Source organism: Malaclemys terrapin, chromosome 18, assembly GCF_027887155.1.
Source record: "Malaclemys terrapin pileata isolate rMalTer1 chromosome 18, rMalTer1.hap1, whole genome shotgun sequence".
Taxonomy (NCBI): domain Eukaryota; kingdom Metazoa; phylum Chordata; order Testudines; family Emydidae; genus Malaclemys; species Malaclemys terrapin.
In genome coordinates, this window is record NC_071522.1 from 21,285,570 (window position 1) to 21,299,927 (window position 14,358).

General features: G+C 57.8%; 1 protein-coding gene across 1 annotated transcript in view; it reads right to left on the reverse strand.

The window, feature by feature from the left end:
* TMEM132E (transmembrane protein 132E) overlaps positions 1–6,135 on the reverse strand; it is a 228,321-nt gene extending 222,186 nt beyond the window's left edge. The window contains exon 1 of the mRNA XM_054008790.1: positions 5,154–6,135. Coding sequence (XP_053864765.1) covers positions 5,154–5,208 — 55 coding nt within the window. The 5' untranslated portion in view covers positions 5,209–6,135. The remainder of the gene's footprint in view (positions 1–5,153) is intronic.
* Between the last annotated feature and the right edge of the window lie 8,223 nt (positions 6,136–14,358).

A 14,358-nucleotide genomic window follows, 5' to 3' on the forward strand; every position in this document is an offset into this window, starting at 1 on the left:
TCTGGATGGAGACACAAAGAGCTGATCTTACCCAGGGTCTCCAGGGCTGCTGGCTCTGTGGTAAGACATTTGCGAAAGCCGGTCTCAAAACAGCCCATTTGCTTATCAAAGCCAAATTGTTCAAAGGCTGCAGAGTAGGGAGGGGGGAAGGGTGTCAAGTTGTTACTAAGGCATTAAATTAAAAAAGGAAGAGAGGAGAAGGGCCCTGATTAGCCGCAAACTGACCTTGGCAGCAAATGCAAGTAATTGGCGAGAAAGGGCTTATAAATTACGAGCATTCGGCACCTGCATTCCCCAGCTCGCCGGAAGCCAAAAGCCAGTGCAGGTGCTAAGACCTTCATTTGTCCATCAGAAGACAAAGCACGACTGGGCAACGACTCACAAGGCAACTCAGCACTCTAGACAGCAGGTGGGCCCCGATCCTGCGCATGGCACCCCTCCCACTGGTGCAGGATCGGACCCTGGCAGCTTCCGACGTATTGCAAGTCACGGAAGGCCCGATTCGCAGTCTGGTGAAGTGGATGGGGGTCTCCGCATACCCTGGGGGCCCAGAGCAGGCTCTACCAGTGAGGCGTTGCTGGACAAATAGGTTTGCTTAGTGCACCTGTGTGTCAGCATGTCTGGTCGCAGGGAGTTTGCTGCACCCCCTTGGAAAGAGGCCGGGTTGCAGGCAGGTGAAGGAGGCGCAATGCTGTCTGGTAATGAAAGTCGGGGGCAGAAGGCCAAGGCTCACGTGCGGCTTGGAAAATCCTCCCAGCCTGCACACCGGGGCTGAGCAATTTTAACAGGCTCTTAAAACGTGGCCGGCTCGTTTACCATCGCGGCACGGTAAGTAGGCTTAGCACCCAGGCTGGGAGCTTTCCCGACAGCTTGGCAAGGCTGAACCCTGGGGGCTAGGATCCGATCTACTGCTAGCCCCCCATCTAGACCAACTGCTCTAGGGATGCAGTGTGACGATTTCCATGTCCTATCAATGCTGGCAACTGGATTTCCCAGCACCAGAGCAACACACCCTCCTCCGCTGCCGGGCATGCAGGGCCTGTGCACACCGTGCAGTGCAGACACCCACCCAACAGCAGCAACAAGGGCTATTCCAGGACTTGCCTAGCGAGGTTACAAAAGACTTCGCCCTCCATACAGGTCAACCATGGCCCCTGATCACTGCCGGCCGAGACACTGTGCTCACACGTCCCTCCCTCGAGCAGGGATGCTCCGCTCTGCATCCCATCCCATGTCCTCAGCCCCTACGTGTGGGACCTGCCCCGCACTTCGCAGGTCAGGGTTTAATGGTATCGCCTGGTTCTAATGTTCCCAACTTCCTGCTTTTACTGTGGGACATTTTAGGGGGCAAGCAGGTTGGCTGAAAGCCCCACATTTTGATTGTCGAGATGCTCAGATACCGCAGTGTTAGGTGCTGACGGATACACAGATCGATCAGATAAAGCTTATTATTACGCTGCTCATATATGAAGAGACACCAAATATACACAGACTCGCCACTGAAATTCCTGACCTCAGTTACAAAGAACCCCCGTGGACCTTAAAAACACTGAGGTTGTTTTTCACCTTTGATGCTGTTTGTTTACCTTGCACTTCACAGGGTTTGGCCTGAGGAACGGGGGTTTCACTCATTGTTTCTAATCAGTTGGACTTTCTGGTTCTCCAGCGCTTGCACCAGGGACTTGGGGGAAGCGGGGATTTCTGTAGGTATTAACTTTTGTCAAACAATAAATGCCTAAAGCTCGGAAGCGATGCTGTGACCTGACCTTTATTGGCTTGTGGAAGGAGTGCAGGTGATGCTCAGTGACATCCGTGGTAATCTGTGCTCTACAAAGGTCTGACGCCGAAGCCAAATGGGGACTTTCCAACTGATTTCCATGGGCTCACCCCTATGAGATACCGCCCATCCTCAGCGCCTGGTACCTGTGCTCACATAACATGACACAATGCAACCTTGAATGGGATGGGGAAGAAGTCCTTTTTCCCACACGGCCCCTTCCCTTCTCCTGCCTATCAAGTAGATGCATATCTAATGACTGCAGTGCATTTAGCAGCCTGCTCCTCAGAGCTACAGACTGGAGGCCAAATTCTCTGCTGGCGTAAACTGGCACAACTCCACTGACTTCAATGGCCCTGCACCGATCTACACCAACAGAGGGTTTGGCTTGGGTTTTTTTCAAGCTCTCTCTATATGCAGTAACAACAAACAAAACCCAGAGCTTATTCTTCGAGACACATCTTACTAAAGAAGGAGCATGCGAAATCAGACTACAATCCCAGCTTTAAATTTCAAGGTAGATTAATTACCCAACACCACTTTCCCCATCTTCAAATCACTGCCACAGACATTAATTAGCATCGCCAATATGTGTTGGGTCCACATTCCTTATTACCTGCCCACAGCTGAAGTTTTTGCCCAGGTTTTCGGGTCATCAGTTCTAACTCACCATCTGCTCGCAATCAAGGGAAAGAGACAGCGTGCTGACTGGAAACGTGGCTAAAGACAGGGAATATGTCGCTTCCGTTTGGAGCCTTTTAATCCTACATAACAATTTATTATTCATCGCTTTTATAATGAGTTTCCCTGTATTGCTACCGTCCAACCACCAACAAATGTGACACCTGATTGTCCTCACCACCTTTTGGAAAAATGATTATCCAGACACCCAAATCTGATAAAGCAGTAGGGGAAAAAAACCAGACCATATCTTCCCCGACTCACAAGCCTGCCAGCTGTCAATCACGTGGATTGCAAACACTGTTACCTGTTGTTCCTAAAGATCAAGACTCAGCCAAGCAAAACACAGCCGGGGAAATAAAACTTACAAGCAACTTGTCTGGAAGACAATGGGGAAAGCATTCAAGGCACTTAAGGGATGCTAAATAAAGTTACTGCTCTCAGCACCCAGGATAAACCCTTGTTCTGCACATGAAGGATTTGTACGGCTCTGTAGGGAAAGGACGGCGAGAACACTCGGCACAGCTGGTTAAAGCATCTAGTCCCTTTGTTTATTTCTACTAATTGACTTGGTTCAAAGAAGTTGTTGAAATATCTGCTTATTTATAATCAGCATCCCTGCCTTCTAGTGGAACAGAGAAGTGGGGGGGGGGGGAGTGTTTCCACTAAAGCTGGGTTTTTTTAAGTCCCTTTTCCATTAGTCAACAACTCCTAGAGCCTCAAGTGCACCACAAAGGCACCTCTGAACCCCGTTTTGTCAGCACCGACTCCTTCCCTGCTTGCCAGGCACAAGCAGCGGGCACCTCGGCGAGCCAGGGCTCCAGGGACACCGTTCATAAACGGCGGGGAAAGGCTCTCAGGGCACAATTTCATTCCACGAGTCGGGGGCTGGTGGGGAGGGGGGCCATTATGGCCAAAGAGCGACCTGATGAGCATGGCAGCGACCATCCAGGGTGCCCTGGAAGCGTGGGCGCGGAGCACGCGTCCTCCAGACAGTGCTGTGCCCTGGGGCCCTACATTAGCCAGGCTAATAATAACAGCGCTAATAAATAAATCCAGCCCTTCCACCCACCCAAAACCGCAGCAGGGAGAACAGCCCTTGCACCGGGAGTTGCCTGCACCCACCGCATCCTTACCAAACCAAACTAAACCGGGGGGGGGGGGGTGTTCAGCACCTCCCAATAGCACAGCCAGCCACTCCCCTGTTGCCTGTTACCTTGCTCAGCAAAAGGGCACCACACCAGCAGGTACCCTAATCCCTAATGGCAGCAAATGATTTCACAGCATGTCATGCACACAGCTTCAATAAATTATAGGGTTAAGGGAGCGATTTGAATGCAACTCAGGGAAAGTGAACAACTAAGAGGTTTTTTCATAAGACTGCAGAAAGGGGGAGGAGGGGGAGAGGGGACAGACATCTAGAGGCACGAGGTATCAAAAAAAAAAAAAACAGAAAAAAGCCAACAATCAGTCACACACACACACACACACACACACACACACACCCCCAAACCGGGAGCAACATCGCTTAGCTACCAGCCCAAGCCCGGGCATGGTCAGCCCTGGCTGCAAAAATTGTGCATTTGATTGCATTGGTCTGTTGGATAAAGCTGTGAGATAATAGCAGATAAAGACTTTGATCTTTATCCTAAATCCATCGCTGTATTAAGAAAGCAGGAGACATGGACAGTTTATATATATTTTTAACCCCCCCCCTCTCCCTCCACCTCCGTGTAGCCCTGGGAGCCCCACATTAGAGGCGCAATCTGTCATTTTATTAAGTCCGGGCTCAACTCTAATCCTTGCCCTTTCCCTGGGGGGCAGGAGGAGATGGGACGAGGCGGAGCGAGGGGCAGGGATGGGGGCAACAGGCTGGGGGCGGGGGCAGAGCGGAATGAAAGCAGCCCCTTCCCCTAACCAGGGGGGCGCGGGGGACGGCGGAGGATTGGAAGGGGCAGTGGGGTTCGGGGGCTGGAGGGAAGGACAGGTAGGGGGTGCAGGGAAGGGGGTGCAGGGAGGCATAGAGGGGTGCAGCGGAGGAGAGGAGGGGCAGTGGGGCTCGGGGGGCTGGAAGGGAGGGAGATCAGGGGGTGCAGGGAGGCACAGCGGGGTGCAGCGGCGGAGTGGAGAGGCAGCCGGGTTCGGGGGGCTGGAGGGGAGGGCGGGCAGGGGGGTGTAGGGAAGGGGGTGCAGGAAGGCACAGAGGGGTGCAGCGGAGGAGAGGAGGGGCAGTGGGGTTCGGGGAGCTGGAAGGAAGGGAGATCAGGAGGTGCAGGGAAGGCGGTGCAGGAAGGCACAGAGGGGTGCAGCGGATGAGTGGAGGGGCAGTGGGGCTCGGGGGGCTGGAGGAAGGATGGGCGGGGAACTGCAGGAAAGGGGGTGCAAGGAGGCTTTGAGGGGTGCAGCAGAGGAGTGGAGGGGCAGTGGGGTTCAGGGGGGCTGGAAGGGAGGGAGATCAGGGGGTGCAGGGAGGCACAGCGGGGTGCAGCGGAGGAGTGGAGGGGCAGTGGGATTCGGGGAGCTGGAAGGAAGGGAGATCAGGGGGTGCAGGGAGGCACAGACGGGTGCAGCAGAGCTCGGGGGAGGGCGGACAGGGGGTGCAGGAAGCCCCTTTCCCTGGCACTGGGTGAACCGGGAGGGTGCCGGGCGCACGGAGAGCCCCCACCCCGCCGACCCCGCGCGGGCGAGCTCTTACCGTGGGCCAGCAGCGCGCCGAGGCAGCAGAGCAGGGCGGCGGGTCCCGGGGCCATGGCGGTCGGTGCGGTGCGAGGTGCGGGATCCACCCCCGCGGTGGGGAACAAACAAATCCAGGCACGTGCGGTCCGGCCGGGGCACCCAGCTCAGGGGGGAAGGGGCCACCACGGGCGGCTACTGCCCTGGGCTCCTCTCACCACCCCCCTGCGCCTCCCTCCCACCCCCGCAGGGCGCCCTGAGCCCCGGGCACCCAAGGGTGCAAAGCCCTACCGCAGGAGGAGCGGGACCCACTTAGCAAAGGGGGCACCTCCACCCCCACAGGCAGGAGGGTCCGAGAGGAGCGGGCACGTGTATCCCCCCCACCCCCGATCTGCTAGGTGCCCCCCCGGCCGGAACAGCGAAATCTCCGGGGGTTTATTCCAGTGCCAGGAGGCGAACTCCGCCCGTGCGCCCCGGCGGGCTCCGAGCTCGCCGAGCCGAGCCCGCGGCCAGGAGCAAGCAGCCGACGCCGCTCATGGATCCATCCGGCCTGGCGAAGTTCCGGGGCGAAGTTTGGGGAGGCGGGCGGCAGCCTCCGGCGGAGCGAGCCGGGCAAGCCCCGCTCTCCGCCCGGTCCTCGGTCCTCCTGCGCCTCCCCCGGCCGCGGTGCGGGGAGGCAGCGCCGGGCTCCGCAGGGGCGGGGGGGGAATCGCTGGGCCCCCCCGGCAGCCCCCTGCCCCGCAATGCGCGCGCTGCCCGCCGCGCTCCAACTTTCCCGGCGATGCAAAATCCAAAGCTCGCCCCGGGCGGGTCCGTCCCTCGGGGCGCGGGAGCCGCGGCGGTGGCGGTGCAAAGCGGGCGGCAGCTGGTGTGTGCGGTGCAGGCGAGGCGATGCGGGGGGGGGGCGATTCCCCCAATGCAAAGGGGGGGCTCAGGGAGGGGCCCCCAGCAGTTGCAACCTCCGGATCCGCTCTCCGGCAGCTCCACGGCGAGGACGAGCCGCTCTCCGGAGCCTGCGAGGCGATTCAACGGCAGAGCAACACCCCCCCCCCCCCCCCCGCATCTCCCCGCTCCCCCCTCCCCGCCAGGTTTCCCCGATCACGTGGTTTCCCCGGAGCCGCCTCCCCCCCTGTCTCCAGGTCTCCGCGCTGCGATCCCAGCCCCGGCGCGCGCCGGGCTGCGTTGCAAAGCCCGGGGCGCGAGGCAGGCGAGCCGCCCGCTCCCCGGGGTCTGCAACGGGGCTGCTGCCCGCGCGGAGGATGCACCGTGTGCAGGGCCCCGGGCGCTGCAGGGCATTTACCCCCCCCCCACACACACACACATTTCGGGGGGGGGGGGGGGGGATAGCTGCCATTGTGTGCACGGGCCCCGGAGCACTGCGGGGCATGTCCTCCCTGCTGCAACTCCAGCGGCACCCAACGGAGAGGCGGGGGCAGGCTGCAGACCGTGCATGGGCCCCTCGGCGCCTTCCCCACGCCGTGCACTCGCTCGCGCCCTCCAGGGGTGGAGTAGAACAGCTGGGATCCCCCCACCCCGCGGGAAGGCTTTGCCTTCATCGGACAGGCTCATTCTGGCTTGTGCCTTGTTTCTTCCCATGGGATTGGTCTCTGGCCCCGCTGTTTGTAGGCCGCCCAGGCGCTACACAGGCCACATGGGCAGCTAGGGCCCGGTTCTAGCCGCTTTGCAAAGGGCTGGGGGGGGCTGGCTGCTGGAGCTGGCTGGATGCCCCTGGTTGCTGGTGTAGGAGATGAGAGGGGGGGTGTCTGGAGGGCTTTGCTGGGTGACCCCATGATCCTGGATCGGCCAAACAATCCCCAGGGACCGTGAGCAGCTGGCTACCGTTAGAGCTGCCCTAAGACTCCCCTAGGTTGGGCCTCCAGGGTCAGGGGTCGGCGTGACGCCATCTCTGCCTCTGCGCTTGGGTCCTGTGCAAAGCATAGCTCAGCCAAACCCAAGGATCTAGCATTGTGTCCAATGGCACTGGTCACACCCACCCTCATTTTTGTGTATTGTTGGGCCGCAATGACAAAAGGCCTTGAAATGGGGTGGCTGGAGAGGAGACCACCTTGTGGTGCATTGTGTGTGTGTGTGTGCTCACATGTGCAGGGGTGTGTACAGGCATGGTGGGGGTGCATACATCTTCCCTTCCCATGCCCTGGTGCATTGAGAGGTGTGTATAAATGCCCTGTGGCATTAGGAGCCCATGACTCCTGCCCAGCTGGGGTTATAATAATGATTATTAATGGAGATATCCCATCTCCTAGAGCTGGAAGGGACCTTGAAAGGTCATCATGTCCAGCCCCCTGCCTTCACTAGCAGGACCAAGTACTGATTTTGCCCCAGATCCCTAAGTGGCCCCTCTCAAGGATTGAACTCATAACCTTGCTTGTTACCATGAAGGTAGCACCTTCCAAGAGCAGGGCCCAATTGTGCTAGGGGCTGCACATACACGGGGGAGAGACACTCCCTGCCCCCTAAGAGCTCACCGTTGGCATAGAATAGACAGGCAGAGGGTAGGAGGGGAAACCCAAAGGGAAATGACTCAGCCGAAGTCAGCCAGCAGGCCTCACCTCTGGCCCTACCCTGCTGTGGAGGGAGGTCTTGTCATCCACTGCTGGGAACTGGGTCCGAGAATACTCCTCAATCCTGGCCCACAATCCCCTGCTATTCCAGGCTTCGGTGCCCGCACACACAGCTCTGTCGATGTTCCTCCGGCGTGACCCCTGCTATTCCAACCCTGGGCTCCCCTCACCACTCTGCCAATGCACCTCGATCCTGACCTGCAGCCCCCTTCATCCTCTCGTGCTGGGCCTCCCCTCCTCAGGCACGTCCACAGAGCTCTGCTTTCTGCTGACCTGCCACTGTCAGGCCTGGGCTTCTCTTGCGCAGAGCCCGACAGTCATCCCCACCCCCGGCCCGTCATGTTCTGGGTTTGCCTGTCCAGTGAACCGGGCACAGGCTCAGGACCGGGGGCGGGGTTGGAAAAGGTGGCCCACCTGCTGTGCCAATCCTTTGCCCTAGTTCTAGTCTGCACCACAGGACCAGGAGACTCCAGAAGTCAAGTCTGAGGGCTGGCAGCAGGAGAGTTGTGCACACAGTCTGATTTGTGCACACAGTTAGTCCCCGTTGTGCACACAGTTAGTCCCCGTTGTGCACACAGCTACTTGAGTTAGTCTATCCAAGAGGAGCTGAATAGGTGACTTGACCGTCGTGGATGGGTTCTGACCTGGGGAGAAGATTTCTGATAATGGGACAAAGGCCCAACAAAATCCAGATGCCGAAACTGGACAAATTCAGACTAGAAATAAGGCGCAATTGTACAGGTGGTGGCAAGGCACAACTGAGCTAGGGAGCTGCTGCACCCGCCATCACTTGGGTCTTTACAGCCAGGCTGGAGTCGCTGGCAAGAGATGTGCTGGAGCTCAGACAGAAGTTCTGTGCCCGATGCTGGAATTGTCCAGCCTGTGTTATCCTGGAGGTCAGACTAATGATCACAGTGGTCAATTCTGGCCCTACAATCTACGGCTCCATGAAAAGCCATGCTCAGATTCTGTTCCTTGCCCTGCCCCTAGTCATTAACCTTCCCCACCACTCATGTCTTACCCGGCTGTAGGCTCCTTCGGGCAGAGACCGTTCCCTGCTGTAGGGACAGAATTTTCATTTAGACACCAAAACAGGTGGCCAGAGCTTCGAAGTGGCGTAACCTGTACGGAGCTGGACTGTTTGGCAAATCCGGCCCCGATCGCGGGCGCTGAGCCCTGGGGAATCTGACCCCGATCATGGGCGCTGAGCCCTGGGGAACCCGGCCCCGATTGCGGGCGCCGAGCCCTGGGGAATCCGGCCCCGATCGCGGGCGCCGAGCCCTGGGGAACCCGGCCCCGATCGCGGGCGCCGAGCCCTGGGGAACCCGGCCCCGATCGCGGGCGCCGAGCCCTGGGGAACCCGGCCCCGATCGCGGGCGCCGAGCCCTGGGAAATCCGGCCCCGATCGCGGGCGCTGAGCCCTGGGGAATCCGGTCCCGATCGCGGGCGCTGAGCCCTGGGGAATCCGGCCGCGATCGCGGGCGCTGAGCCCTGGGGAATCCGGTCCCGATCGCGGGCGCTGAGCCCTGGGGAATCCGGCCGCGATCGCGGGCGCTGAGCCCTGGGGAATCCGGCCGCGATCGCGGGCGCTGAGCCCTGGGGAATCCGGCCCCGATCGCGGGCGCTGAGCCCTGGGGAATCCGGTCCCGATCGCGGGCGCTGAGCCCTGGGGAATCCGGCCGCGATCGCGGGCGCTGAGTCCTGGGGAATCCGGCCCCGATCGCGGGCGCTGAGCCCTGGGGAATCGGGCCCCGATCGCGGGCGCTGAGCCCTGGGGAACCCGGCCCCGATCGCGGGCGCTGAGCCTTGGGGAACCCGGCCCCGATCGCGGGCGCTGAGCCTTGGGGAACCCGGCCCCGATCGCGGGCGCTGAGCCCCGGGGGATCCGGCCCCGATCGCGGGCGCTGAGCCCCGGGGAACCCGGCCCCGATCGCGGGCGCTGAGCCCCGGGGAACCCGGCCCCGATCGCGGGCGCTGAGCCCCGGGGAACCCGGCCCCGATCGCGGGCGCTGAGCCCTGGGGAATCCGGCCCCGAGCTGCAGTGGCAATCTGTCTCCGTGGCTGTGGAGCTCTTTTCACAATGGAGCCATGGCTTCTTTGGGGCCTGTGAGAGCTACTGTTATACACAAAATAAATACTAACAACTACAAAACTTCTGTCTAAACACCCCTACACAACCCACACAGACATCTCCCCGACCCCTGGTCACCAATACCTAGCCGTGGCACCTAATCTAAATGCCACCCCCCACTCTCCCGGCACACACCCCTCCCAACACGCCCTCCTCTGCGCACAGGAGTGACCTCCCCTGTTCCGCCTGCCAATGTGATCCCCCGGCCCTGGGAGAACAGTGCATCAGCAACGTCTCTCTCCCACCTCTACGCCTTGTGCTCAGAGATCTTAGACAGCAGAGACGGAGACCCCTGTTGTGCTCCTTTGCCCGCCACGGCTCAAGAGACATATATTTCCAAGGCCCAGCTGGAGCCAAAGCGGAAAAGCCCGCGTGATCCTTGCCACACGCAGTTGGAGCGAAATGGTAATAAATTAATGGCTCTGTTATTACTTCCTCGACACAGCCTTTGCTAGCCAAGTTGGCTGATGGATTAAGGAGTGAGGAGGGACCAGCGAGGAGAGATGGAGCAAAGGATTCTGGGTCGAACTTTCTCCTGGTGCCTCATGCAGCTGCCTGGAGACGCTGCCAAGTTGGACGTGCCTGCTGAAATACGCGATCGGGCTTAGGGGAGGGGCACTCAGGTCAAAGGGAAACGTGGCCACCTGGACGTGGCTACCTTGGCTTTTCTCCAGGAGGCCACGGGCCGCACCTAACTGGCTTAAATCAGCATTGCTGCAATTTGCTCAGCCTGGAAGTGCCGGTGATGGAGACGGCAGATCCCAGCATGCAACGAGGCCGAGCCACGTGTGGCTCAAGGTGAACCATGGCATGCTGGGATCTGTGGTCTCTACAGCTGCAGGTCTGTATGGAAGATGAGACCAGGCGTCTGAGGGCTGCATTTGGCCGGCGGCGGGTCACATTTTTGGCTACCTTCGGGCTAACAGACGGGAATCGTGCCCCGTGGGGGAACCCCTTGCTGTTCTGTGTGGAAATATGAATAATAAAAATGACAGTAGCACGCAGTTGGCATAGCTGAGATCAGGGCCCCACTGTGCCAGGCGCTGCACAGACCCCAACTGAGATTGGGGCCCTCGCAGTGCTGGGTGGTGCACATACTCATAGGGAGAGACAGTCCCTGCCCTGTAGTGCTTCCAGTCTAAATAGACAAGGCACACAAAGGGGTAGGAGTGGAAACTGAGGCACAGAGCGGTGAAGTGACTTGCCCAAGGTCACCCAGCAGGCGGCGCCAGGAACAGTACCCAGTCCAGTGCTCTATCCATTGGTCCGTGCTGCCTCTCTGAGTGGTGCATGCAAAAGCAGACAGAAAATGGCTGTTGTCCCCTCAAATTCAAGGAAAATTATTCATCCAGTGAATAAGAAATAACCATTCTAAGTGAGGAAGAAGAGGCAAAAAATCATTTTTAATATGGCCTGGCTCTGAAGCAGGCACTTTGGGGTCCAGTTGCTTACCTCACTACTCACTCTTACCCTGTTCATGTTGGAACGAAGTCAAGGTTATTTCTCTGGGCTTGTTTTTACCGTTTGCTCATTCGCCCCAATCAGACTGTCAAGGAAACAGCGTGGTGCCGACTCTCACGATTTTCTCACAGTTTCTCATGATATTGGCTGGTTTCCTTAAAGCCCCAGCTCCCGGAGTCTTGTGAGTCTGTGGGAATCTCAGCTTTCTCTCAAAAGACCAAGTAAGTTTCTAGCTCTTGGAGACATGGAGAAACCCTTGAAAACCTGAGTGAATCTGAAGGGATCCAAAGCAAAATGCGAATAACAGCCACCCGGCGGCAGTGGTTTTAGAAAGTCTCGTGGTTTCTAAGCCAATCTCATGATTTTGGAAGCCTTGGTGTTGGCCATGCTGGAAGTGAGAGACAGACACTCCCTGCTGGTTCTCAGCTGGTACATTCTCCTTCCCCTGGGAAGAGTCTCTTTCTATTCCTGACTCTGCTACTGACTAGCTGGGAGACCTTGGGCAAGTCACCTCACTGCCCCATGCCTCCGTTTCCCCATCTGTAAAATGTGGCTGATGCTCTCAAAGAGCGGGGCTCTGTGGGTTAACGACTCGGTGCTTGCAGGGTGCTTTGGACATGTGACATGCAGTGAGATTTGCTTGTGTTCCCTGCTGTCTGTTTCCCAGCGCAGGGAATAGTCTAGCTTTGATTGATTAGGGCTTTTTAAGTTTTGTGTCTGGGTGCAGCGTCTCTCTTTGGAGCATTTCTGGCAGTTTCTTGGCATTGCCGCCTGTTTTTTTCACCCCCTTAGAGAAATTAGTATATTTGCCCTATTTGGATTTTATTTATGTCTTCTGCTTTGGCAGGTGGAGGGGTCCCGGGTGAGAGAGAGCAGCCATCTGCAATCCCTGTTCTCCCAGGAATGACTGGACCCCATCACTGGATATTTACAGAGCCCTACACCCCTGTTGGGTGCATTTCCACTTATGCCACCAGGGTGACGAGGCACCGGAGATAAATGATGGTTATTTTAGCATAAGATGATGCAAGCAAGGTCAAAAGAAGATGCTTCATTTAAATGTCAACTGCATCATCCATGCTTTGCACTAGGTGATTTATGTGAAAGGCTGGGACTTGTCAAAGTCACTTCCAGCTGGCAGAGAAGGAATGGGGAGAAGAGAAAGCAAACTCAAGGTGCTGGACAAGAGCGAGCCGTCATGCTCAAATGGAGGCGGGCTAAGCCATGGGGTTTACTTCTAGGACCCCAGTTCAAATCCTGCCCTGACTGGAAGTGCCTGGAGATCACCAAGCATGGGCCGTCCTAGAGGAGTTAGGTGCTCACATCCCACTGCCGGCCCTTGTGAACTGGAAGTCTCTCTTAGAAGCTCTCCTTGGAAGATCTGGCCTGTGGTGGTCTCGTGGAATGAGTTTGTTGGTCTCAGGCCAACAGCCAATTCCCCAACAGTGGCTCTTCCACCCAGTGGCAGGGGAGAGGCCTGGAGCCGAATGGGTCATGGAGGCTGAGGTATCGTCTCATCTGGACCACTGAGGCTGGGGGACGCTTGCCTTGTCGCTCTTGGGAAGGCGCTCCGAATCCACAGTGTGATATAACGGCTTGCCGAACTGTCCGCGTAGCACCGAATTCTTTGAACCAGCAGCAAGCATGGAAGGGGAATGCACACGTGTGTGTGTCAATTGCATCGATCACGCATCTGTGGTCATCTCACCTGCACGCCGCCCACTTGCTCTTCTTGTGCAGCTAGGATCCATCCCCAAACAATTCTGTGTGTTTGCAGAAGAAACGCATTACCGTGCAATGGGCTGGCTATTGTGGGTAGCACTCACCAGCTGTGTGTCATTGGCCTCGTACTGGCTGCGGAGATTCCGTTTCCTAGTTCAGGTGCCAGAAGTCTGCACTCCTGGGACAGGAGGATCGAAGGCTGACCCCAGAAGTAGCCATGTGGTTAGAGCACTGCACTCAGGACAGCAATACTCCAGCACATATTTATTACCACTTCCCCACCTCGTGCCTCAGTTTCCCCAGGCTAACACTACTTCCCTACCTTCCAGGAGGTGAGATGCTCAGATGCCACAGTCATGAGCGCCACTGACAACCCTACAATGCAACGAAAGGCTGAGTTGTAGGAGGCAATGGATTTTGTTGTTGTAATTTTCCAGAGATGCCATCGCCATGGATGGATGTCACGGTTTTACCAAGCGGGCCTGCCAGCGTAGGATCCCGCCAGCAATCGATCTGCACAGGTAACCAGATTTAATCTCTTCTTTTATCAGAGGAGCGGAGAGAGGAAATTTGTTGCTGAAGATCAAACACGCCCGCAGTATATTAAAAAGCCCCAGTGCGACGTTACCAAGGAGTGACATGAGACGGGGCAGAGGCTGCGTGACGAAGGGATGTGTTATAAGAGAGCTGGCTGGGCTTAGATCCCGTTCGTTACCAGATGAAATTAAAATGTTGATGCGGCGACAGGTGACGGAGACTCGCATTGCAGGTGATGGTTATAGTCCATGCCGTAACAACTAGGAGCCCTCGTCACAGGGCCCTGCACAGACACGGGACGAGACACTTCCTGCCCCAAGCAGCCGCCGGTCTAAATGAGCCGTGCAGGTGCTGTGTCCTTGGGAGCATATTACAGAGAGTCCAGCGTCATCCCCAGTTGGCTCGTGTGGCATCCCGCCTCATCCGTGCTCTGATCCTGCAGCCCCACTGATTCGGAGGCAGTGTGATCTAATGGAGAGAGTGCGTGGCTGGGAGCCAGGTCACCTCCAGTCTGTTCCCAGCTCTTCCCTTGGGACTGCTCTGTGCCTCCGTTGACCCGTCTGTGAAATGGAGAAAATGGTAAAGTGCTTTGAGTTCCTCAGATGGGAGCGGCAGTGGGGACGGCCCTGCCATCCAGCCCCCAGGTAGGAGCAGCGTGTGGCTGTACTGTCCTAGGAGCAGGGCCAGGACCAGACAGTGATTTTGTCCCTGCTCCAACCTGGTCTTGGCTTCACCCCATCTGCCCACTCCCTGGCACGGAAGGAGCAGTAGCCCCCAGCGGGAGCAGCTCTCCC